Raw genomic sequence first — 27,307 nt, forward strand, 5'->3', positions numbered from 1 at the left:
AGATAGATAGATAGATAGATAGAGTATGAGATATATATGAGATAGATAGATAGATAGATAGATAGATAGATAGATAGATAGATATGAGATAGATAGATAGATAGAAAGATAGATAGATAGATACAGTGTGAGATATATATGAGATAGATAGATATGAGATAGATAGATATGAGATAGATATATATGAGATAGATAGATAGATAGATAGATAGATAGATAGATAGATATATAGATAGATAGATAGATAGATAGATAGATAGATAGATATGAGATAGATAGATAGATAGATAGATAGATAGATAGATACAGTATGAGATATATATGAGATAGATAGATATGAGATAGATACAGTATGAGATATATATGAGATAGATAGATAGATAGATAGATATGAGATAGATAGGTAGATACAGTGTGAGATATATATGAGATAGATAGATATGAGATAGATACAGTGGGAGATATATATGAGATAGATAGATAGATAGATAGATAGATAGATAGATAGATACAGTATGAGATATATATGAGATAGATAGATAGATAGATAGATATGAGATAGATAGATAGATATGAGATAGATAGATAGATAGATAGAAAGATAGATAGATAGATAGATAGATACAGTGTGAGATATATATGAGATAGATAGATATGAGATAGATAGATATGAGATAGATATATATGAGATAGATAGATAGATAGATAGATAGATAGATAGATAGATAGATAGATATGAGATAGATAGATACAGTATGATATATATATATGAGATAGATAGATAGATAGATAGATAGATAGATAGATAGATAGATAGATAGATAGATATGAGATAGATAGATAGATAGATAGATAGATAGATAGATAGATAGATACAGTGTGAGAGATATATGAGATAGATAGATATGAGATAGATAGATACAGTGTGAGATATATATGAGATAGATAGATAGATAGATAGATAGATAGATATGAGATAGATAGATAGATAGATAGATAGATACAGTGTGAGATATATATGAGATAGATAGATAGATATGAGATAAATAGATACAGTATGAGATATATATGAGATAGATAGATATGAGATAGATACAGTATGAGATATATATGAGATAGATAGATAGATAGATAGATAGATAGATAGATAGAAAGATATGAGATAGATAGGTAGATACAGTGGGAGATATATATGAGATAGATAGATAGATAGATAGATAGATAGATAGATAGATAGATATGAGATAGATAGATGCAGTATGAGATATATATGAGATAGATAGATAGATAGATACAGTATGAGATATATATGAGATAGATAGATATGAGATAGATACAGTATGAGATATATATGAGATAGATAGATAGATAGATAGATAGATAGATAGATAGATAGATAGATATGAGATAGATAGGTAGATACAGTGTGAGATATATATGAGATAGATAGATAGATAGATAGATAGATAGATAGATAGATAGATAGATAGATAGATAGATAGATATGAGATAGATAGATACAGTGGGAGATATATATGAGATAGATAGATAGATAGATAGATAGATAGATAGATAGATATGAGATAGATAGATACAGTATGAGATATATATGAGATAGATAGATAGATAGATAGATAGATAGATAGATCTGAGATAGATAGATAGATAGATAGATAGATACAGTGTGAGATATATATGAGATAGATAGATATGAGATAGATATATATGAGATAGATAGATAGATAGATAGATAGATAGATAGATAGATAGATATGAGATAGATAGATACAGTATGATATATATATGAGATAGATAGATAGATAGATAGATAGATAGATAGATAGATAGATATGAGATAGATAGATAGATACAGTGTGAGATATATATGAGATAGACAGATAGATATGAGATAGATAGACACAGTGTGAGATATATATGAGATAGATAGATAGATAGATAGATAGATAGATAGATAGATAGATACATAGATAGATAGATATGAGATAGATAGATAGATAGATAGATAGATAGATAGATACAGTGTGAGATATATATGAGATAGATAGATACATATGAGATAGATAGATACAGTGGGAGATATATATGAGATAGATAGATAGGTAGATTTAGTTTATTGAACATAAACAAAGTATGGGGCAATGTTTCGGCCAGCTCAGAGCCCTTTATAAAGTTTTCAGAAAATTACCATTCTGCAGGTTTAAATAAGTATCATATTATAAAATGGCACCACAATAATGCCCAATAATGTCATTATCATTATCACACCATAATTGCTTTATCTACATCAGCCAATAAATAAAAAGAATGCACCAAAATGTAAACAAAAAGGAAATTAATTGAGAGCCATTGATTAATATAACATATGCATCTAAATAAGGAAAACCATCATAGGCGTTGTGAGATGCAGCATGAATCTCAGAGCATAATGTATTTATAGTGACAGCTAGTTAAAAAACAGTGTAATAAAACCATTGCAACGATGTCAGACACTATACTAGCAGTGGCCGCTGCATTGGAAGCCACAATAGAAAGGACGCCAGTACTCATATTGGGTCACCATAGCAATATTACTAGGGGTGAGCTCCTTCGATCTCCAACACCAACACCTCCATCATCAACATCCTCATTCGTCATCGGGAGTAGTCCTGCTGCATCCAATGTTGGTATTCGAAGCATGATTGACTCCTCTCCTATCCGTGATTCCTCAGAAGGATCCTTGAAGACTACGCCTGTTGCTGCTGCTGTTGCTGTGAGTGGATCTTCATTCCAGAAGGGAACCAGGAGGAAGACTACTTGTAGTGTATCCTCCAAAAAACAATTAACTGTCAAACAATCGTTTGCAAGGGCAAACAACTATGACAGCAATCACCCAGTTGCACAGCGGATTACTGATACCATAACAGCCATGCTGGTATTAGATGTGCATCCAGTATCTGCCATTACCGCAGTGGGGTTTCAACAGTTAATTGAGGTCATGTGTCCTCACTACCAGATCCCTTCTAGATTCCACTTTGCTAGAACAGCAATTCCAAATCTGTACTAGGACATTAAAAAAAACCTTATTAATGTCCTCAGAAATGCTGTTGTACCCACTGTCCACTTGACCACTGATATGTGGACAAGTGGGCCAGGGCAAACTAAGGATTACATGACTGTGACAGCCCACTGGGTACAGTAGGTGTATTGCCTACAACAGCAACAGCAGCAGCAACATCTACCAAAAGACAGCTGATACAGAGGCAGGCTACTCTTTGTATAACTGGTTTTACTAAGAGGCATACCGCTGAGAACATCTTAGAAAAACTCAGGGAAATCATTGCTAAATGGCGTACCCCACTTGGACTCTCCTCGGGACTTGTGATTTTGGACAATGCCACCAATATTGTGAGAGCATTACATTTGGGCGAATTCCAACATGTCCCATGTTTTGCTCACACAATTAATTTGGTGGTGCAACATTTTTTAAAAACTGACACGGTCGTGCAGGAGATGCTCTCTGTGGCCCACAAAATATCCGGACATTTTAGATATTCGGCGACTGCTTGTCTAAGATTGCATGACCAGCAAGTACTGTTAAATTTGCCCTTCCATCAGTTGAAGCAAAAGGTAGTAACTTGGTGGAATTCTACAACCTATATACTTCAGCGGATGGAGGAACAGCAAAAGCCCATCCAGGCCTATACAATGGACTATGACATAGGCCGTGGAGGGGGAATTCACCTTACTCAAGCACATTGGAGAATAATTTCTGTGTTGTGCAAGGTTCTCAAACCTTTTGAACTTGCCACACGTGAAGTTAGTTCAGACACTGGCAACTTGAGTCAGGTCATTCCCCTTATTAGACATTTTGTAAAAACAGCTGGAGAAACTGAAGGAGGAGGCAATTGCACAAAGTTTGTCAGACTGGTGGATCAAGCCCTTGATTCACTTCACCAGGATCCAAGAGTCGTCAATCTATTGAAATCTAAAAAATATATTTTGGCGACCATTCTGGATCCTAGGTTTAAGTCCTACCTTGTGAGTTTTTTTCCAACAGACCGGAATCTAAAACTGTGCAAAGAGCTGTTGGTGAAATAATTGTCAGCTGCAGCCGCACGTGAAACGCCATCATCTCCTCCTTCAGTTTCTGCAGCTGCCAGGAAAAGACTCAATTTTCCTTACAGAATGCCTGCTGGACATGCAGATCATCACCAAAAAATGACATGTGGTCGGGCCTGAGAGAACTGCCTACTAGTGACATGTCTTCTACCGTGACTATGTGTGATACGGTCTCCATTCACAGAATGGTGGAGGACTATTTCAGGGATAACATCCTAATAGCATGTCAGACAGTTCCTTTCAGCACTGTCAGGAAAAAGAGGAAATATGGAGGCCCATACACAAACTGGCTGTGCTTTACTTAAGTTGCCTACCCTCCAGTGTGTACTCCGAAAGAGTTTTCAGTGCAGCTGGCAACCTTGTCAGTGATCGGCGTAGGAGGTTACTTCCTCAAAATGTGGAAAAGATGATGTTCATTAAAATGAATTACAAATTCCACGAGGAAGACCTCTACCAACAATTACATAAAAAAATTACAAAGGCGCCTATGGTGGATTCCAGCGGGGACAAATTAATATTGTGTGAAGAAGAGGATGTACAGTACACACTGATGGGGATGATGAGGATCATGACAACTAGTAATGTAAAGCCAGTTTGTGTATGGGATCATTTTCATTCCAATGTCAATATTACATTGGCAGCTTGTTTTATGGGGGTCCAAACAAACCAATCATTTCAGCCACAATTTGCAGTCCTTGTCGCTGAAATGATTGGTTTGTTAAACTGTGAATGTCCTGTTTCATATACAACATTACGGTGTGTGGGAGGGCCCAAGGACTATTCCATCTTGCACCTTTTTCCTTTCCATTATGTGCTGTTTGGGGCATTGCTGCCTGACATTTTAAATTAATGTTATGGTTGGTTTAGGATCCAATGATTTGTTTTTAAATTAATTTATTATCAATTTTACAGCCAGGGGCTAAACCAATGAATTTATTTTTATTAATTATTCATCCAGGGACTGCACCCAATGAATTGTTTTTTACTTTTTTAATTAAATTATTATTAATTATTCAGCCTAGGGCTGCACCAATTAATTGTTTTTTAATTAATTTATTATCAATTTTACAGCCAGGGGCTGCAACAACTGTCAACTATTAATTCTTCAATCCTCAAGGGTATCCCAACCATCATCTTTGCACAGTACTCAACTCTATTAATAATTATATCAATCAGTTTTGAGCCAGCAAGCTGAATGCAACCTTTTGGCCCTTTAACTAGATGAAAAAAATCAATATTGTGAGCTGTGAAGTGGTCAAAATTGACTGGAAACGAGTGGAAATAAATGTTATTGAGGTTATTGATACTGTAGGAACAAAAAAAGGCCCATTATATGTGATTTTAGCTGTTTTTTTTTTTTAAGAAAAAATCCAGATCCAAAACCAAAACACGAAAACAAAACACGGAGGTGAGGTTTTGGCAAAACCAATCCAGATCCAAAACCAGGGGAGATCCAGATCCAAAACCAAAACACGGGGGTCGGCGCACATCTCTAAATGTTCCAAAGATGAGGGAGTCACTGTAGTTGGCTGCATCTGATACAAGCATAGTCCCAGGGGCGTAACCAGTGGTATGGGGGCCCCATAGCAAAATTTCCTCGCGGCCACCATAGGTCTAGCTAAACAGTGCCAATGTAGTAGTGCTCAATATGCAATACCCCCTGTAGTTGTTCCCCTTATGCTGTGCCCTCAGTAATGCCCATAGTAGTGCCCATTATGCTGTGGACCCCTCCCCTGTGCACTACTTACCTCTCTTCACACTGGTCATTGGGCAATGTTCCAGTGCCCACCATCAGCTCTACCATGTACACACTGCCGCTGACTGGATCTAACTAGATTCAGCAGCAGGCGCAGGCTCCTCTCATCGCGGGTGATGAGGGTAATGTCATGACAAAGTCATGATGAAATGATCAGAGACCAGCGTTCCCAGTTGCACCAGCAACTTGGCCAACCATACTACAGAGGGTGCAGGGGGACGCTTGCTAGGCTGGCGGGCCGCCTAAGCCACCGGGTCCCATGGCAAGCGCACCCTCTGCACCTTCTAAAGTTACGCCACTGCATTGTCCATGTGTGTGACAGTAGCAGTGAGAAAGTCATTGCTAGGCAACAGACAGGAAATGTCTGAAAAATGACTGAATCATTGGAGTGTATGGGAGGGATATAAAGGTAACTAAACAACAAGGTCATGTTACATGAATAAGATATTGATATAAAATGGTAAAGAAATAAGATGCAATAAGGACCAATATAAAGTCCAAGAAATGATCATAATGACAATGGACATGTCATAATGATATATAGTTCTCAGTTGAGTTTTAGAAAGTAAAAGTCCCCATTAGATAGAAAGAAATTGGGGCCTATGTGCCATGGTTTAGGCACGGCTATAGCCTCAGCGGTAAATCTTCCTCCCAAATTGTGAATATCAGTTTCCCTCACGAAAAAGACAGAGGTGATACTATTAACCAATAGAAATTGTAACTTTGGAAGTCCCTGTTTGAGGCAGTGGGGATGGAAACTGGTCACCAGTAAGATACTATTCACATCATTATATCGATATCCACTGATTAATAGTCAAGATGGAAACAACTAGAATAGGAATGTCATTGTTTCTATGATTAATGGTGAGTTTCACTGATTCACATTATACTTTCTAAGACAGATGCTACTCCAGACCAGATTAGAAGCTGAGAAGGTGAGAGAATGTATACTCTCTGGCAGAAGCACTCATATATGTAAAATACACCTTCACTTTTTAGCAGGATATACTGTAAATAGCATAAAACACAAAAAAAATCTGTACAGAACAGTAATTATATATCAGCATCAGTACTAAAAATATTGACAAAATGTAACCTCTATTTTACATACAATGTACCAATACAATAACCCTGTTGTATCTGAGAAAAGAGAGGGAATTATGATTTCAATATACGTATCACATTCCAGTATATGAAAAAAATGCTGAAGATTGGCAAAATCAATGACAGATACATAAATGTACAATCAAATAGCTGAAACTAAGGTCCACAAAAAATAAATCAGTAGCCAGAGATTGAGGTGTAAACGTGCTCATCTGATACCATATTATACATAACAATATTGGTCAGAGTAGCAGCATAAACTTCTCCAGATGTATAGACCTATAGCAGAGCTAAAAATGCGCATTGATAATCAGAATCAAGTTATACCTATATCTGACTCAATAACAAATAAAATCATTGCAGATATAGATAGACACATCCCAATCTCAAGTGCAAAACTTTTGCTGTCCCCCATGTGTTATATAGACAGTGAGGCATATATTACTAATATTTCACCTATTTTCTTATATCATCTCCTGCTCCCATAGTCCCATGAAAATATTTGCGTATGTGGGGCCAAACTTCTTCACATTGTGGTTCTCTGTACTTGGATTTAAAACTGCTCACCAAATTTAAAAATATTATGCTGTAAAATAAAAAAAATACTATCAATAATACATTATTATTCTTTATAACCCAGTTTAATATCCTCATCCAGTTTGCATTGTTAGCCTGCACTCCTTTGTCATTTGGATTTAAGGAATACAGTGCTTCCTCATCTTCTGTTCTCCCGGTCATTCCCTGTCATTCTAATGATATCTGTACAATCCTTAATATAAAACTCAAACATTTTTACAAATGGCTGCAGTTTCCAATGAACGTGATGGGACAATTGTTTCTTATAGTCTCTAATCCAGAGATGATGGGTTTCTCCAAGGCAGAGTCTCTATTTTTATTAATTTTGGGAAGCTTTAAACAGCCGTTTTCACCCCCCAATATTTTTTCTGCTTCAGTCAGATAATTGTTCCTATCCTGCAATACTGTTCCTCCTCCCTCATCACCATTTTTAATGACCACATTTTCACCTTTGGATGGTGATTTGAAGGATTATTTTTCCTCTGATGACAAATTGTCCCTAGAGTTATTTTTTCACAGTTCTAATCTCCTAAAATCCTCCCTAACAAAATGTCCACATTATTTTAACGACAGATACAACAGAATAGTATTTGGATGGAAATGAAAGTAACAGTTTTGTTTTGGGAGAATAATCTAATTTAGAAACAGGATTGTGCAAAAGAAGGTGTTGCAAAGTTAAATTTCAGAGATACTTAATGGGATCACTGAAAAAAAATTAATAAATTGACTTGCTGATCCGTGGAAAATATCAAACCTCTTTTTAGCATTTTTGATTGTGAGATTCCTCCTCCCTTCTCTCTTTTGATGTTCAGTATGGTTTTCTTTTTGGAGAATTTTCCGCGCTCTCATTTACCACTTCTATGTTCTGCCTTAAGCATTTTTTTAAACCCTTTGAGGATTCTAATCTTTGACATAGATTATCTTTTATTCCTGGATGTGGAAGGGGTGGTTGTGACAATTCTTTCCCTAAAAACCAGACCTTTGGAGTGGAGACTTAGAGGGAGACTTAACATGTGTCTTAAAGTATTAGGAAATTGAGAATCCGTAGATTCCTTCCTCCAAGTTCTAAATTTACATGATGGTCCAAAGTCATTATCTATAAGTCTGACCATTTTGTAAGGATGGTTATCTTTATGGGACTATCTACCTTTTTCTTTATGGGAATCATTCCCTTTAGAGGAATAATTAAACATATGGTTTCCCCAGTTTCTTACTCTATCCAGCTCAAAAACAGGTAAAGATCTTTCTTATTGATAATGTCAATTTCTATGTTCTCAAATTCTTTTTGAATTATTTTAACCTCATAATAGATTTCTTCTGTGTTCCTATGTTGGTCAATTCTTAAGTCTAATTGTTTCTCTATTAGTATGAATTCTTTCTCTCAGACACAATTAAACCTTTAAATTAACCGAACACTCATTAAGTATTATGTTCTATTTTTTTTAAATCCTCACTTTGAGAGCCAAATGTGGGTGACTTAATCCTGTAGACCTCTAGGGCCATGCCTTACTGCAATATACTTCTCTATGGTAATAACATCATACCATCTACTTATCTCTTTTTTTTAGCTCATGTCTCAATAAAAGTCAAATTACTATGCAAGTCATTATTCTCCATGTTATCAGGACTAATGTATAGTCCTTAAAATGTAGACTGATGTTTTTGTGTTTTTTTCTTGTGACTAACAAATAAAGGTATAGGGGCACATTTGTTAACATTATATTTACTAAAATAAATGTGAAAACTGGTGTTTTCACATCCTTTTCACATTATTTTAGTATTACATAAATGTATTAAAGGGCAGTTGGAGTAGCTTCCATGAAAAATCACTCCAATCCCTTCAATTCACATATTTTTAGTAATGGGAAATGTGATCTGCCCCGATTTACTAAAAATATATTGTGAAAAATACCTGTGATAATAATGCCACCTGCAGTTGGCGTTATTAGGGCCTTCCCCCAGTTCCCCGACTCCTGCTGGTCCCTGTGAAGGGCCACAAGCTTAATAATGTTAAAAAAACACCTAACTGCATCTAGGGACTGGGGATCGGTGCTCCGGTGATTTCCTCTGGGGCTCCGATCAGCTGGTCTCCCGGCTCCTGCACTGTGACCCATGTAAGCTGCTGGATAGAACAGCTGACAGGGGTAACAGCACAGAAGCCTGGAGACCAGCTCACTGGAGCCCCAGAGAGAGGACCTGACTGGAGCACCAATTACCGAGGTAAGTGTAAGTTGAGGGGGAAGGCGGTCCACGAGGTGGAGGTGGGGCAGTCCTAAGGAGGGGGATTGCACTAGCTGGAGAAATTAGTTGAAAATATCACACTACAACCACATTTTAAATGCGGATTGTAGTATATAGGGGCCATAGTGACCAACTGCAAATCAGGAACTGGTAAATGAAGAAGAGCAAAAAACAACCACACAATGAACTCTTAATGTGTGGTGAATAATAAGGTACAGGGGCAAGTAATGGACTTCAGTTGGTGTTCTGTAACTTACAGCCACTGCTAACTGTGTTCCCCCAGCCGGAAATCACACAGCTGGTGCCAGCAGCTGCGCAGCCAGTGGGCAGAGCCACAGTCTTGACGTTGGAGTCGAGGGTGGCGACGGAGGCGAGCTTGATCAACAGAATGTCGTTATCCAGGGTTCTGGAGTTGTAGCTGCCATGTCTGATGACCTTGGCAGAGTTGATGAACTGCTCAGTGCCCTCAATTGTAGCTATGTTATGTTCTCCCAGTCTGACCTGGATATTCCTGTATGAACAGAAAGAGAGAGCAGGTGAATAGATAGTACAAATCTGTTTATACTAGAGATGAGCAGGTTTGGATCTCAGAGATCTGAACCAACCCGAATTTCCGGTATCCGGGGCGATCCGAGTGAAGCTCGGATCTCCCTGCCTGCCGGATACCTCACCCGAGGCAAAACCTCGCGACCCCACTGTCGGGTCGCGAGGTTTTGTTTTGAGTGGGCTTAACGCTGATTGGCTGAGAGAGCCGTCTGTCATGGCTATCAGCCAATCAGTGTTAAGTCCATTGAAAATGCAGAGAGAGAGAGAAAAAGAAGATGGCGCCTGCCATCCCCGGCCGCCTGTCACCGCCATCTCCCCCCACTGCCAACACCGCCTGCAACTCCACAGTCAGCATACCCCGCTGCTGACACCACCACTGCCGACATTCCTGCCCCTCACTGCCGACACTCCCACACTGAAGACACCACCAGCACCCCTGCACTGCCAACACTGTCAACACACATGCACTGAGGACACTGCTGGCACCCCTGCTCTGCCGACACCGCCAGCACCCTGCATTGAGAGCAACCCTGCACTGCCGACACAGTCAGCAAACCTGCACTGAGGACACCGCTGGCATCCCCGCTCTGCTGACAGCGCCGGCACCCTGCAGCACTGCAGCACTGCCATTCCATGTACTGAGGACACCACCAGCAACCCCCGCACTGCCAACAGAGCCAGCAAACCTGCACTAAAGACACCGCTGGCACCCCAGCACTGCCAACATCATTGGTACCCTACACTGAGGACAGTGCCAGCACAGCAGCACTGCCATTCCATGTACTGAGGACACTGTCAGCAACCCCTGCACTGCCGACACTGCTGTCACATTAAGTGCACTATTGGTGTATCCAACCCACACTGCATAACACACTATATCCGTGTTGGAAATAGAAAACGAAGGTTGCCTAAACATGAGTGAAATAAGAATCCTGGGGTTTTCGCTGATCGGCTGTCTTGACAGCCTTGTTACTAGGCAGATTGAGTTGGTTTGGTGGTCAGGTGGTTTAGCTGACCAATGCTGTGATTTCTGGGTTTGCCTGTGACTAGAGGTATAAAAGAGGCGGTGTGCATGTGATCTGCCTCTTTGCTGATTCTGGAGGACAGATGAGTATCCAGCTGTTTGCAGCTTTATTACTACATTTTCTTTAATCTCTGTTCTTAATCTCTCTCCTGTCCCTCCCTGTCATTCCTCCCTTCTTTTCCCCCTTGCTTCTTTCTTTATCCTTTTCTTTTTATAATTGTTTCCCTCCTGTTTAGCTCCCCCACAGTTCTCCTCCTCCCCCTCCCCCCGAAGCCAGGCTTATCCTTGCCTGCTTATTCAGGCTGCAGGGGTGCAGGAGCGCTTTGCCCTCTCTCCTGCCGTCCTCCCTGTGGCCCTTACCTTTGCAGGACTCGGCGCTGATGCCGAGTCCTGCTTAAACTTGTTTTCCCCTGCACCGGCGGGAGCGGTCGCGGCTGCGACTCCCGCTGGGCAATCTCCCCTGCTGGCCTCCCAGTTTTCCTTCCTTCTGCAGGACTCGGCGCTGGTGCCGAGTCCTGCTTCACTGAGTGCTCCCGCTGCACCAGCGGGAGCAGTCGCGGCCGCGACTCCCGCTGGTCACTCTGCAAGCCGCCGCGTATCCCCGGCAGGTGGCCTGCCCCCCCGCAGCGGTTTTACGCACCCAGGTCCTCAGGCAGGGATCACTAGGACTCCCACACCGCCCGCCGGACCCTGCCTTACGGCGGGTGCGGTGGCCATTTTAGTCGCGGTGGCCATCTTGGATCCCAGTTTTCCAGTTGGATCTGGTGTTTGTTTCCCCTAAGTTCCCCTTTGGCTGCCCCCCCCCCTTTTTTAGTGCCCCAGGGGCCTAGCTCTTCCCCTGCCCCGGTCCCTTAGAGGTCTACCCCCTTCATGTTTATTTATTTATTTTTTTCTTTCCCCTCATTTCCCCCCTTTTATCCCCCCCCCTTTGCAACTCCCTTTTTCCAAGTCAGTTTACCCCCTCTCATCAAGTTCACCTGGTAGGGCCCCCCCTTGCTGTAGCCCCCCCCCCTTTTATTAGGTTCTCCCCCCCCAACTCCTCCCAGCACTCCTGCTTCTGTCCCAGTTGCTCACCTTTCTCATTTAGTTCCAGGTCTGCCGGACTCAGCTGTGGTTCTTCAAGATGTTACAGTAGTTTTGCGGCTGCTGTGCCAGTGTGCGACGAGATGACCCTGGGTTACGATCCGATGGCTCCTCCAGGTGAATTCGCAGATGACGCAGTTCCCGTGCCTTCTGGTGGTGGTGAGTATGGATTGCTTGTTTTTCCTCAACCTGATTCTGTTACAGTTCTCGCTTGTATAGTTCATGAAAAGCATTTTGCGCAAGCTTATTGGGTAGTTTGCGCAATGGTGGTCTGAAAGTCAGGTGCTAGGGGCGGGGGCAAAGGCTTCTCAGACTGCGAAGCCTGAGATGGGGGCGGACTCTGGATATTGTTTCATTTCAGCGGTCCTTTAGGGGTTACGCAAGAGTGTGTGTGAGAACATTTGTATAGGTATATATGTGGTTTTATTACGAACTTGTTAACTCATTCTATTTAGTTCCTTATTCGTATTTATTGCTGTTTATTGCCCCAGGAGTCCATTTCATAGCTGCGTGGCATGGGTGTTGGTTTATGGTCCCATGGCACTTGTCAACCTAGTCACACAATTTATTTATTTTTATTTTTTATTAGCTGTCCGTATGGTGTAATGGTACCCTGAAAGTGTTTTTCCTCCTCTTTTTTTTCTCGCAAGTGAGATACTTAGGTACTTAGGGGGTCATTCAGACCCACTCGTGAGTGCAGGACGCTCGCAAGCGGGTCGATGTTACCCCAGAGCTCCGCCGTGCGCATGCGCGAGACCCGGACAGTGACAGCCAAGCTGTCGCTCGGGGTGTCGCACCAAAGGGGGTGTGCTGTCGATGGTGACTGACAGCACGCCCCCTTTGGTGGGTGTGTTGGGGACGAGGCTGCCAGACGGAGGCGATCCCATGGGAACGCCTACCGTCTGGGTCCGGCCCCACTGACATCACTAGTGATGTCAGTGGGAGTGATTTTGGCTCTGATAGAGCCAAAATCACTCCAGGGCTTGCGGTCACCGAGACCCTACCGCAGGGTCTCGTCGCAAGCCCGAAGGTCGCGATGGTCTTGACCATCACGACCATCTTTTTGGCCGCTCGCATATGCTGTGGGTGGTCACCCACAGCTAAGCGAGCGGCCAGGAGGCCGCTCCATTTTTAGGTAGGAGGGCACTGATTCAGAACGAGCGCTCTGGTCAGAGCGTCCGGCTCTGAATCAGGCCCTCAGATACATAGATACATGGATGCTTAGATACATAGTGTTTTAAGGCAGTTTAGTACCAAAAAAAAAAAAAGGGCCCGTCTTGGGAGGATTATGGTTGTCAGTTCAGGCGTAAACATGAGGGTAGTTGTGTAATCCCTTTTGGTGTTAAAGATGTCGAGGTGTGGCTCAGGGTTTCGGAACGGCGGCGGCCTCCTGTGGATGCGGTGCCACCCGCAAAGTTTCTTTACCTAGGCCTAGTGCATCGGGAGTGGCGAGAGGGAGGTGTTTTGCCTTCAATGACTCGGGGTGTTCTCGTGGCGCCTCTTGTCGTTTTCATCACTCCTGCCGCATTTGTAATGGGGGCACCCGGCCGGGGATTGCCGTCGCGGCTCCGGGGCAACTGGGCCTGATAGGAATGATAGCTCCAAGACGGCTAGTTAAGGCTAGGTCATCCATTTGTTTGCCGGAGCTCACTAAGTGGTTGGCTCGTTACCCTGATAGAGGCCATAGGCAAACGCAGGGGGGGTTTCCGTCTGCCTGGAAACCCCCCTCCCCAGCCCACACCATGACCACAATAGAAATAGTAATGTAATTACATTTTACTGCATTTTCTTCACAGTATCATAAATGAAATAATTAGCACCACCTGTGGATCTTTTAACATGTATCAGTCAGTAATAAATAACCTGTGCACCAACTAGGAGATCTGGAAAACATTCACTGTTAGGGATGTGCTGCTATAGAGCCCAATATGTACATACATGTCCAGGGCAGTGCTAGGTTCTTCTGCTGCTCCCCCAGACTCCCGGACTTGCTCCCGTGCTCTGGAATGGTGCCCACATCTAAAATAAATATGTTCATCTCAGACAGGATGGCCCTACTGCCGCATATAATGGGTTACTGTGATTGCTGGTCCTCTATATGCTGGAATTATGACACACAATATACTTTGTATGACGCATATTAAAGCTGGTTAAGTGCTAATTCTGCCCTCTTCATGGACAGGCCACACTCGCTCTAAAATCAGGCATTTGAAAACCCCCCTCTAGAAATCCTGCGTTTGCCACTGGAGGCTGCTGCCTTTCTGTTGGGTGGTTTTAAATTTGGCTTTGGTTTGCCTATTTCTGGCCCGCTACATGTTTATGCGCCCCGCAATTTGCACTCCGCCCGGGAATTACCTCAGTTTTTGCGATCTAAGGTGGATGCTGAGGTTTCGCTGGGCAGGATGGAGGGCCCGTTCCCTTGTTCTCCCTTGCTGAATCTTCACATCTCGCGTTTGGGGGTGGTCACTAAGAAGGCGCCCGAGAAGTTTCGTCTAATTCAACTTTTCTCCTACCCCCATGGTAATTCGGTTAATGATGCTGTACCCGATTCGGCTTGCAGTGTTGTATATCAGTGCTTTGTTGATGCATGGGGTCTGGTTCGTAGTTTTGGTACAGGCGCTTTGCTGGCGAAGTAGATGTTGAGTCCGCATTTCGCTTATTACCTTAACATCCTCACGCAATGCAGTATATGGCTTTTAGGCTCGGGGGCAATTTCTTCGCAGAGGAATGTCTGCCCACGGGCTGTGCGGTCTCCTGTGCCTATTTTGAGAAGTTCAGGTCATTTCTACGTTGGTGCTTAGTGGCGGGCACTGGCCATGTCGGTGTTGCACATGACCTTGCCGATTTTCTCTTTATAGGTACAGGAGGGAGCGAGGTTTGTACGGATCTCCTTCTTTTTTCCGCCACAGCTTTGTTTAGGGTTTTGGGGGTTCCTGTTGTGTATGACAAAACTGAGAGCCCCTCGTCTTGCTTTTCTTACTTGGCATTGAGATGGACACGGTGGTAGGTTGTTGTCGCTTGCAACACGATAAAGTAAATAAGTTGCTCGACCAGATAGGGGTTTGTTTAGGAACAGATAGCATTGAATTGCGCCTGGTTCTGTCTTTCCTGGGGTCATTTAATTTTGCCTGTCGCATTATTCCCATGGGACGGGTTTTTTGCAGAAAGTTAGAGAGGTCCACGGCCGGGGTGAGCCAGCTGCATCACTTCGTTCATTTATCTTCTGAGATTCAGGAGGATCTTCGAACTTGGTCCAGTTTTCAGGTTCATTTAATGGTGAACACATTTGGCCCTCTGCTCCTTTGGCGAGTGCTACTTTGCTGCTTTTCACCGATGCGGCTGGTTCCTCTGGTTCTGGGGCCTTTTTTAACGAGGAGTGGTGCGCAGCTCTCAAGCCTCCTGAGGGGCATTCAGAAGGCCTTACTAGTAATTTGCTTTTGTTGGAACTCTTCCCCGTTGTAGTGGCGGTTGAGCTATGGAGGGAATGTTTGGCCAGTCAGCGGGTAGTTTTCTGGTGCGACAATCTAGGGGTAGTTCAGGACATTAACATTCAGCGTTCTTCCTCCCCCTCGGCTTTGCGGCTCTTTAGGCATTCGGTTTTGCGTTTCTTAGAGGCCAACATTCGGTTTCGCGCGCGTCACATCCCTGGGGTGCATAAGGCGATTCCAATTTTCCTGTTTCTGTTTGCTGGCACCGGCAGCTTCTGCAGTTGGGTTACCTTGCCCTCCTTTTGTATGGCAGATTATCAGGCCAGAATAGAGGATCTGGCGCAGAGGTCGCTGGCTCCAGCAACTCGGAGGGCTTATTATACGAGACGGCAAGACTGGCAGGCTTTCTGTTTGCAAAGCCCCCAGTCGGGTAACTCTTCCTCGGAGTTTGTCTAGGTTTGTTTGGGGGCTTTACCAGCATGGTCGCTCCAAGGCTTCCATGGCCTCGGCCCTGGCAGGGGTTTCCTTTCTCAGTAAATTAAGGGGTTTACCAGATCCAACAAAATCGTTCTTCCTTTCTAAAGCCCTTGAAGGATGGGCCAGGGGGTTTCCTGCCAGGGCTGCCTCCGCAGGCCTATCGATCTCTATCTCCTTGTTCACTTGCTGGGTGTGATGGACAGTGTGGCTTCGGATTCTTGCGAGGCCTTGCTTTTTCGTTTGGCTTTTGCAGTCGCGTTTTTTGGGGCTTTGAGGGTCAGTGAGATTGTAGCTTCCAGCAAGTCCTCGGTGTCCACAGGGTTCATGATGGGAGACATCGTGTTTCAAGAGTCATCCATTTGGTGCAAACTACGGTTTTTACAGGACGGATCAGTCAGGCCGGGGCAGGTGTGTTACCTTGCATAGCGGGGTGATGCCTCTGTTTGCCCGGTGCGATTTGCCGCATTGTATATGGCTGGTTGCCGGGCAGGTGGTGCCCAATGGTTGGTGCATTCAAATTGGTCCTCTCTTTCCAACTTTCAATTTGCTGCTGTTCTTTGGAGTAGCTTATTGGCGTTAGGCTTAGATGGCGCTAGTTGCGGGACCCATTCCTTCTGGATCGGTGCCGCTACAGGTGCGGCAAAAGCGGGAGCATCCAGCAGTGATGTTCCAAAGATTGGGAGGTGGAGGTACTCTGCATATAAAACGTATGTTCGCTGCAACAAGCTGTAGGTGCGCTCCTGCGCCAACCCGAAAACGTTGTTTACCCGCCAGTTATCGAATGGTTAGCATTCGATAAGTGGGGGTGTGAAGGGAATTTTTAATTTTTCCTCCCGGGGACCATTATCTGGCCCAACTTGGTTCACGGGGAAGGTTTTTTGGGTTTTCTTCTTCACTCGGGTTACCTGTTTCCCCCATTGCATCCCTGCTAGTTTAGTTGCTGTGTGTTAATTTTGTTGTGTACAGCTTGGTTTTGGTGCGGTGGCTCACAGTTAGGGTGTTCTTTCCTTACAGTGGAAAGACTTTGGAGAAGAGCAGGTTTGGCTGTTCGGCCATTCCTCTATTTTCTGGGCTGAACGTCATGGTTTGGTTTGACGTGCCAGTTTGTTGTTGGGTGGTAGGCATGTTCGCTGGATAGGTGTGCATGGCCTGCTGTGCGCATCCGTTCAAGGTTTGTTGGTTGAGTCTGCAGCGAAATGGGGGATGCCTGATTGGTTGGTCCTGTATGTTGGTGGAAATGATCTTTGTAAGATGAGAGGTTAGAGTTGTCTTTTCGGCTGAGAGAGTTGGTGAATGTGGTGCGTTTGTTGTGGCCGGATGTGCGCATTGTATGGTCTGAAATAGTGCCGCGACTGGTGCTTTGAATACACACGTTCTGTCCTTTGGTGGCTTGGTAGTCAGGCATAGCTTTTAGGGTTCGGATTTAGCCAGAATTTTTCGTCCAGACGGTGTTCATTTTCATAATTTGGGTTTAGGTTTGTTATTAAGGAGTTGCTTGCTTTGGATTAGTGGTTTTTCTCTAGGTGGCGGGCCAGTCTCAATTTGAGTCTGGCTTTGGCGGGAGAACGCTGCATCTCAGTGGCTTTATTGTGGTGCAAGAGAGCGTTGTGAGGGCGCCGGACCTCGATGTAACATGACGAGTCTGTCCTTCTTGTACGAGGAGACTCGAACGCTTTTGTATGGAAGCGCTCGGAGTAGACTGGCCCAGGAGGGAGGCGGGACCTTCGCAACGTAAGTGCATCTTTAGGGGGAGCGTTTCAGTCGTTCCCCGTGTGTGTCTCCAACTTGAAAGCTAGAACTGAGTATGCAGCGTCTCCTGGCCACCTTGGTTAGGTGAATTAATTAATTCAGAAATAAAAGCTGTGACCTTTTATCCAAGCTGTTATGGTGTCCGTCTCTTTATTTAATAGATAAGTTAAGTAAGGATGTTTAAGGTATTTGATTAGCAATAAGCCAATGGAGACCTTATAGAAAACAAAGGTTGCCTAAACATGAGTGAAATAAGAATCCTGGGGTTTTTGCTGATTGGCTGTCTTGACAGCCTTGTTACTAGGCAGATTAAGTTGGTTTGGTGGTCAGGTGGTTTAGCTGACCAATGCTGTGATTTCTGGGTTTGCCTGTGACTAAAGGTATAAAAGAGGTGGTTGTGCATGTGATCTGCCTCTTTGCTGATTCTGGAGCCCACCCTCCCGCCCAGAGCTTTGCTGTTTGTATTTTGTTGTGTTAATTTTCTTTATTCATGGAAGGCGCAGCATGGCGGGAGAACGCTGCATCTCAGTGGCTTTATTGTGGCGCAAGAGAGCGTTGTAAGGGCGCTGGACCTCGATGTAACATGACGAGTCTGTCCTTCTCGTACGAGGGGACTCGAACGCTTTTGTACGGAAGCGCTCGGAGTAGACTGGCCCAGGAGGGAGGCGGGACCTTCGCAACGTAAGTGCATCTTTAGGGGGAGCGTTTCAGTCGTTCCCCGTGTGTGTCTCCAACTTGAAAGCTAGAACTGAGTATGCAGCGTCTCCTGGCCACCTTGGTTACGTGAATTACTTAATTCAGAAATAAAAGCTGTGACCTTTTATCCAAGCTGTTATGGTGTCCGTCTCATTATTTAAAAGATAAGTTAAGTAAGGATGTTTAAGGTATTTGATTAGCAATAAGCCAATGGAGATCTTATTAGAAGCTGAACTGCCAAATGTTAGTGCCGCCCACTGTGTCACTTAGCTTAGTCAGCCAGCTAGCTGGAAGCAACCTTTTGGCCTTAACTATATGAAGCAAATAATATTGTGAGGTGGTCAAAATTGATTGAAAATTACTGTAAATAAATGTTATTGAGGTTAATAATACTGTAGGAACAAAAACAGGCCCATTTTATGTGATTTTAGTTGTTTTTATGATTTTTTAAGAAAAAATCAAGATCCCAAACCAAAATACAAAAACAAAACACGGAGGTGAGGTTTTGGCAAAACCAATCCAGATCCAAAAAGAGGGGGGATCCAGATCCAAAACCAAAACCAAAACACGGAGGTCGGCGCACATCTCTAGTTTACACTGATACTCGAGGCATTCTGGAGACAACAGGGAACAGCAGTGGTGTGGTAATGTACCACAGCTCATTGACGTCTTGTAGGGTGGATTTTACTCCACATACAGTATTGGTGCAATGAATCCAGAATTAAATCTTCCTTTTCAGCCAAATCACAATGTTAAAAAAAAATTACCAAGAATTATTTTTCAAGGTGTCTCTTTCATCTGCTGCCCTATTGCGTAGAAATAATACTCTCCCCCATGTCCTTATGTGCCCCTGATCTGCTCTTCGCACCTCTTGTTTCCATCAACAAGACTTCTCCAGGGGCAACTTCACACCAGCAATTGTTTTTTAAAATATTACTGTTGAAATGTTTAATACGATATAACAATCTTAAAAATGACATGCATTAAATAAATTAATATCACATGGAAATATAGGTCACACAGTACAAAGGATACAGCTTAATAGTACTGGTCACAATCAACCAACAGTCCAACCAATGAAACAACAATGCACTTTGTAAACCAACCAGTAAGCATCGAACACAAGTCTATGGGCCTGATTCAGAGCCGTTCGCTATTTGTGGTCGTTCGTTCAAAAACAAGGGGTGGCTATTCAAATGATCCGTTCGCAAATTGCAGTCTGTTCCCACCTCTAAGTCTGAACGAGCGAGCAAAACATACGCTCATTTTTTTGATAAAAACGCCCCCTGGCCGCACGCACCATACGTCATGTCCGCTATTTATTAGATTAATCGAGTACATCGTACAGCGTATGAACTGCTCGCTATTCTTGTGGTTGGTGTTTTCAACCGCTATTTTGCGAGCAGTTCTGAGTTAAAAAAAACCAAGTGACGTGGTCAATGACGCTGCTGTATTAATTATGCACTCCCTTAAAACGCCCGTTTTGACCTTTAAGCACGCCTGCGTTCGGATCTCCACTCCCCGTTTTCAAGCACCTTCCCCTGTTACCACCCACATACGCCTCATTCTGTCACTCAAAATAGCAGGCCCTCGCTATATTGCGTACCAACGATTTTCGGCCGCACTGACTGGTTCGCGCATGCGTACTAAAAACCGTACGCATGCGCAGATGTGCGAACATCGCTCGGAACGAGCGTACTGCCGCTAGCGAGTGGCTCTGAATGAGGGCCTATATCTCCTAATGACTGTACTTACGCTTTGTAGCAGTGAGCAGCGGATACCACCCACAGGCTGGTAATCAGGGACCCTCCACAGAAGTGGTACCCAGAGTTCAGGGAGACCTGGAAGGGAGCAGCGTTCTTGGTGCACGTTTTACCTCCTATTATCTTATCATCATCTTCAAAGGCGGCTGTAACAGAACATATTGAATTAATAGCAGATCTGTTAGTTCACTCAATAATAAAATCCATCAAAGGGCTTATTTTTGTTGTGCAAACTGATTTTTTGGGAGGATAATATTTATTACATGATGCCAGGTGTTTGCTGTATGTTTTGTCCCAGGGGAGGGATAGTATTTAGTACATGATGCCAGGTGTTTGCTGTATGTTTTGTCCGAGGGGAGGGATAGTATTTAGTACATGATGCCAGGTGTTTGCTGTATGTTTTTTTCCCAGGGGGGATAATATTTATCAGATGATGCCAGGTGTCTGCTGTATGTTTTTTCCCAGGAGGGGGGGGGGGGGAACAATATTTATTAGATAATGCCAGGTGTCTGCTGTATGTTTTTCCGGGGGTGGGTGGTTGGAGGATAATATTTATTTGGAAACCCCCCTTTCAAAATTCTGCGTTTGCCACTGTACTCTATACCCAAAGCTGAATCAGGCCCCTTTTCTGCATATGTTGTCAAACACATCCTTTTTCTGTACTTTGTACTGACAGAATGTCCCCTCTCCATCCCACCTATCCACATGCGAGCAGCATAAATTGCAGAATTGTGCAAATGTGTAAGAGTTCAAATGCATTTTGCCACTGTTCCTCGCACGTGCAGACTAAACTCGAGCAAACTCACTTAAGTGGCATAGAACTCACTCTGCATCAGGCCAAGTGTGTATTGATATTGTGTGTGTTTACTGATGATGAGTGTGTATGTGAGTGTGTATTGATGAAGTTTTGTGTGTATGTGAGTGTGTACTGATGATGAGTGTGTATGTGAGTGTGTACTGATGATGAGTGTGTATGTGAGTGTGTACTGATGATGTTGTATGTGTATGTGAGTGTGTATTTATGATGTGTGTGTATGTGAGTGTGTATTGATGATGTTGCGTGTGTATGTGAGAGAGTATTTATGATGTGTATGTGAGTGTGTATTGATGATGTTGCGTGTGTATGTGAGTGTGTATTTATGATGTGTGTGTATGTGAGTGTGTATTGATGATGTGTGTGCAGGGCCGGATTAAGGCTTGTGGGGGCCCCAGGCAACTAAGTTGCGTGGGGCCCCTTCAAGCCACACAGTCCAGCCCAGCCGTGCCCCCAGTCGGAGTCTGCCCCAGCAGTGCCCCCAGTAGCAGTCCCCCCTCAACATTAGTCCCCCCAGGAGTAGCCCTAGTAGTAATCCCCCTCTATGCTGTGTCCCCCAGTAGTGGTCCCACCAGTGTGCAGTGCCCCTAGTAGTAGTCCCCCCAGCAGTGCCCCTAGTAGTCGCCCCAGCAGTGCCCCTAGTAGTAGTATCCCCTGCAGTGCCCCTAGTAGTAGCACCCCCCAGCAGTGCCCTTTGTAGTACCCCCTGCAGTGCCCCTAGTAGTAGTAGTACGCCCCCAGCAGTGCCCCTTGTAGTACCCCCTGCAGTGCCCCTAGTAGTAGTAGTACCCCCCAGCAGTGCCCCTTGTAGTACTCCATGCAGTGCCCTTAGTAGTAGTTCAACTGCAGTGCCCCTAGTAGTAGTAGTATCCCCCCCAGCAGTGCCCCTTGTAGTACCCCCTGCAGTGCCCCTAGTAGCAGTAGTACCCCCCCAGCAGTGCCCCTTGTAGTACCCCCTGCAGTGCCCCTTGTAGTACCCCCTGCAGTGCCCCTAGTAGTAGTAGTAGTAACCCCCAGCAGTGCCCCTTGTAGTACCCCCTGCAGTGCCCCTAGTAGTAGTAGTACCCCCCAGCAGTGCCCCTTGTAGTACCCCCTGCAGTGCCCTTTGTAGTACTCCCTGCAGTGTCCCTAGTAGTAGTAGTACCCCCCCAGCCGTGCCCCTTGTAGTACCCCCTGCAGTGCCCCTAGTAGTAGTACCCCCCAGACACACACAAGAAAAAAAACAACTTCCACACCTTAAACCCCGCTCTATCGTCAGCTCCTTCATCCGGCGTCCTTCCGGGCTGGCCCGCTCTGCATGATGGGAGATCTCCCATCAGCCAATGCGGGAGCCGGAAGATGGAGTCTCCGGTAGTGGGAGCAGCAGCCAATGAGAGTCTGACTGACTCTCATCGGCTGCTAAAACAAACACACAGTGTGTTTGTGCTGTGTAGTGCGGACGGCACTTATGTACCGTCCGCACTACCGCCCTGCCCCAAGCTTTATGCAGCAGCACTGACTGTGCTCCCGCATGCAGCTTCAGAGCGCCCTCCTCCCGGGACAAGGTGCCGCCGACACCTGTTCTCGGCAGGGTCACATCGACCCTGTGTGGGGGCCCTCTGTGTGTGGGGGCCCAGGGACAACCGCCCCTGTCAACCCCCCCTTAATCCGGCCCTGTGTGTGTGTATGTGAGAGTGTATTGATGATGTTGTGTGTGTATGTGAGAGTGTATTGATGATGTTGTGTGTATGTGAGAGTGTATTGATGATGTTGTGTGTGTATGTGAGAGTGTATTGATGATGTTGTGTGTATGTGAGAGTGTATTGATGATGTTGTGTGTATGTGAGAGTGTATTGATGATGTTGTGTGTATATGTGAGTATGTATTGATGATGTTGTGTGTATGTGAGAGTGTATTGATGATGTTGTGTGTATGTGAGAGTGTATTGATGATGTTGTGTGTATGTGAGAGTGTATTGATGATGTTGTGTGTGTATGTGAGAGTGTATTGATGATGTTGTGTGTGTATGTGAGAGTGTATTGATGATGTTGTGTGTATGTGAGAGTGTATTGATGATGTTGTGTGTATGTGAGAGTGTATTGATGATGTTGTGTGTATATGTGAGTATGTATTGATGATGTTTTGTGTGTATGTGAGTATGTATTAGTGATGTTGCGTGTGTATGTGAGAGTGTATTAATGATGTTGTGTGTGTATGTGAGTATGTATTGATGATGTTTTGTGTGTATGTGAGTATGTATTGATGATGTTGTGTGTATGTGAGAGTGTATTGATGATGTTGTGTGTGTATGTGAGAGTGTATTGATGATGTTGTGTGTGTATGTGAAAGTGTATTGATGATGTTGTGTGTCTGTGTTTATGAGGGATGCAATCGGAAAGCCGGTTGACATTATACCAACAGCCAGCTTCCTGACTGTCATATCCCGGCGAGGGTGAAATGACCGGCGTCTAGATGTAGACACCGCTCATTTCACCGATGCTGGGAGACCGGCACCCGGCATCCCCATCGAAGGGTTGCCGGGCGCCGCGAGTGGACAGCCGTGGGGGGGAGTGTTAGGTTTAGGGCTCCCGGGGGGACTTAGGGTTAGGCTAGGGGGAGGGAGGGTTAGGCTAGGGGGAGGGTTAGGGTTAGGCACCCCCAGGGAGAGGTTAGGGTTAGACACCCCCCGGGGGACTTAGGTTTAGGCAGTTGGGAAGGGGGGGGTAGGTTTAGGTACTTAGAGGGGGATTAGGGTTAGGCACTTGGGGGGGAGGTTAGGGTTAGGCACCCCTAAGGGAGGGTTAGGGTTAGAGGGGGTAGGTTAGGTTAGTTAATACTTACCTAGGGATGATCGGGATTTCCAGCACTGTCGGGCTGCCGCTGACGGGATCTGTTCCACTGTCAGTCTGATGCTGCTGGCCATGCGGCCGGCGGTATTACATACCGATTCCGTTTATGATGTTATGTATATATGTGAGTGTGTATTGATGTGTGTATTGATGTTGTGTGTGTATGAGTGTGTATTTATGATGTGTGTGTATGTGAGTGTGTGTTGATGTTTGTGTCTGTTTGTATTGATGATGTTGTGTGTGTATGTGAGTATGTATTGACGATGTTGCGTGTGTATGTGAGTGTGTATTGATGATGTTGTGTGTGTGTATTGATGATGTGGTGTATATATGTGAGTGTGTATTTATGTGTGCAGGGCCGAAACTAGGATTTTTGTCACCTGGGGCAAGGCCATAATTTGGTGCCCCCCCCAAAAAAACCTACAACAGAGGACGAAAATGGAGTGTGGTTTTGTGACATAGTAATGCCCCAATGCCCCTTATTCATTAAGCCACAGTAATGCCCCTTATACATTTATGCCACAGTAATGCCCCATATACATTATGCCACAGTAATGCCCCTTACACATTATGCCATAGTAAGGCCCCATTTACATTATGCCACAGTAAGGCCCTTTACACATCATGCCACAGTAATGCCCCTTACACATTATGCCATAGTAAGGCCCCATTTACATTATGCCACAGTAATGCCCCTTACACATCATGCCACAGTAAGGCCCCCTTTACTTATACCACAGTAAGTCTCCCTTTACATTATGCCACAGTAAGGCCTCTTTTACATTAAACCACAGTAAGGCCCCATCTCCCTTCTCTTACCTGCCAGGGCCGTGCAGTGGGTGAGCTTGGTGTGGCGCGGGATGGGGCTGCCACATGCTGGGGAACTGTTAGTACTGTTTACATTGTAATATGGCGCCATTCGCGAACCAATTAGAGCTTACAGACTGGCAGCCTCTGCTGAATGGCTGCCGGTCCGCGAGCACTGATTGGCTTGTGACCGGCACCACATTAGATTGACTGTGTCTCTGTGTATCTCAAGGCCTAGATGTGGCTCCAAACCCACAAGAGCAGCAACCTAGCCTCCCGGCAGCCTCTCCCCGGCACCCCCTCAAGTCCGGCACCTGGGTCACATGACCCCTTAGCCCCCCTAATTGCGGCCCTGGATGTGTGTATTGATGTTGTGTGTGTATGAGTGTGTATTTATGATGTGTGTGTATGAGTGTGTATTTATGATGTGTGTGTATGTTAGTGTGTATTTATGATGTGTGTGTATGAGTGTGTATTTATGATGTGTGTGTATGTTAGTGTGAATTTATGATGTGTGTGTGTGAGTGTGTATTGATGATGTTGAGTGTGTATTGATGTTGTGCATGTGTCTTGTGTGTAGGGCTTAATTGTCAATGTATTAACTATTTGGGTTACCCCAGTTGTGGCTTTGGTGCAAGTTTACATTTTGTATTTTGTGTAAAGACATCAGATATTTTCATTTTGAATATTAGGGTGTAACTTACAGGTAGTAAAGTGAGGGTATAAACTCAGTACCTCAGTATCTTTCTGCCGCCATCACTGCCACCAACAAATGATCATTTGCTCAGAACCAACGTTACAATATTCTAGGACTCACCAGCTGCTCCAAGGAGCGCACAGATCAGGAGAAGTTTCATTGTGGAGTCTTATGCAGAATAAGTCTATGGTAAAGTGTTACGTGAGATTTATACTTAGAAGATCCCACTACCTCCGTGTGACACCTGACCTCCAGGGAGAAAAACATGTAGGTACAATTTAGTATATGACTGACATGATTAGGAGACTTAAATAGTTTATCAGTGGCCTTGCTGGCAATCTATTTCTGTAATGTAAATAGCTTGAGGCACTAGGTCACTTGGGAGGTAATTTAGTGTTGAAGCAAAATAATACACATCTGTATACTGTGCATACACACAAAAAAATGTCTGTCCATCCATGATGCTTGCAGAGGTCATCCTGACATTGTGGTGACCTCCCTCACAGTCTGAAAAGTCTAACACTCACTGAGGCCAGCCTGGGTGTGTGCAGACCAGCGAGGATGTCATTGCTCACTGCCTCCATGGAGGAAACACTGGATAGAACAATAAGGAGGACTTGTGCTACAAGAAATTGGCTGCTGGTCTCCGGCACACTCATGACTACATAAGTGGTGGTGTGTGGCCAAGGATGTGTGAGAAATTACAGGTTATTTGTGCCCAAGGAAGTATTCTGAATTTACTGGAGATGTGTGCTCCATTACAGGGCATGAGTATTGCATTACAGGCTCTGTGTGCTTCATAACAGGGCATCTATACCCAAGGACGTGTGTGCTGGATGTGTGACGATTTGCAGGAACTTGGTGGAAGGGAGAGAGTTAGAGAGGTTCATTTAAGGTGCTAGAAAATACCCAGTCACTCCTACGGTCAAACATCTCATGTTAGTGGATCCATGAGCTAAAGAGTATGGTCACTGGCCATCTGTGCAGACTCTCTCTGTGACCACTACAGATATTCTTATTGTGACAACTACACATGTTCTGCAAATTTCAAATACTTAGTTCAACACAGAGCTCCTATAGCAGTTACACCATACTCTCATCATATACGCACAGACATATACACACATATATTAATTTTAGAGATGAGTGGGTTCGGTTTCCTGGAAACCGAATCCGCCCGAACTTACCTGAACTGAGGAGATCCAACCCTTTGCATTTTGGATTCGGAGAGCGGCACAATGATGAGTGTCTGCAGGTAATGGTGAAGCATGGTGGAGGTTCCTTGCAAGTTTGGGGCTGCATTTTAGCAAATGGAGTTGGGGATTTGGTCTGGATTAATGGTGTCCTCAATGCTAAAAAATACTGGATAGAACAATAAGGAGGACTTGTGCTACAAGAAATTGGCTGCTGGTCTTCGGCACACTCATGACTACATAAGTGGTGGTGTGTGGCCAAGGATGTGTGAGAAATTACAGGTTATTTGTGCCCAAGGAAGTATTCTGAATTTACTGGAGATGTGTGCTCCATTACAGGGCATGAGTATTGCATTACAGGCTCTGTGTGCTTCATAACAGGGCATCTATACCCAAGGACGTGTGT

The 27,307-nt window shown here is 44.3% G+C and overlaps 1 protein-coding gene across 1 annotated transcript in view; it reads right to left on the minus strand.

Moving 5' to 3' along the window:
• Positions 1-25,868, minus strand: part of LOC148516909 (trypsin-like) — a 90,042-nt gene extending 64,174 nt beyond the window's left edge. The window contains exons 1-3 of the mRNA XM_088479403.1: positions 25,829-25,868; positions 20,555-20,708; positions 10,054-10,307 (exon numbers count right to left, since the gene is read on the minus strand). Coding sequence (XP_088335529.1) covers positions 10,054-10,307; positions 20,555-20,708; positions 25,829-25,868 — 448 coding nt within the window. The remainder of the gene's footprint in view (positions 1-10,053; positions 10,308-20,554; positions 20,709-25,828) is intronic.
• Between the last annotated feature and the right edge of the window lie 1,439 nt (positions 25,869-27,307).

Source organism: Taudactylus pleione, unplaced genomic scaffold, assembly GCF_031769625.1.
Source record: "Taudactylus pleione unplaced genomic scaffold, aTauple2 ptg000231l, whole genome shotgun sequence".
Lineage (NCBI taxonomy): Eukaryota > Metazoa > Chordata > Amphibia > Anura > Myobatrachidae > Taudactylus > Taudactylus pleione.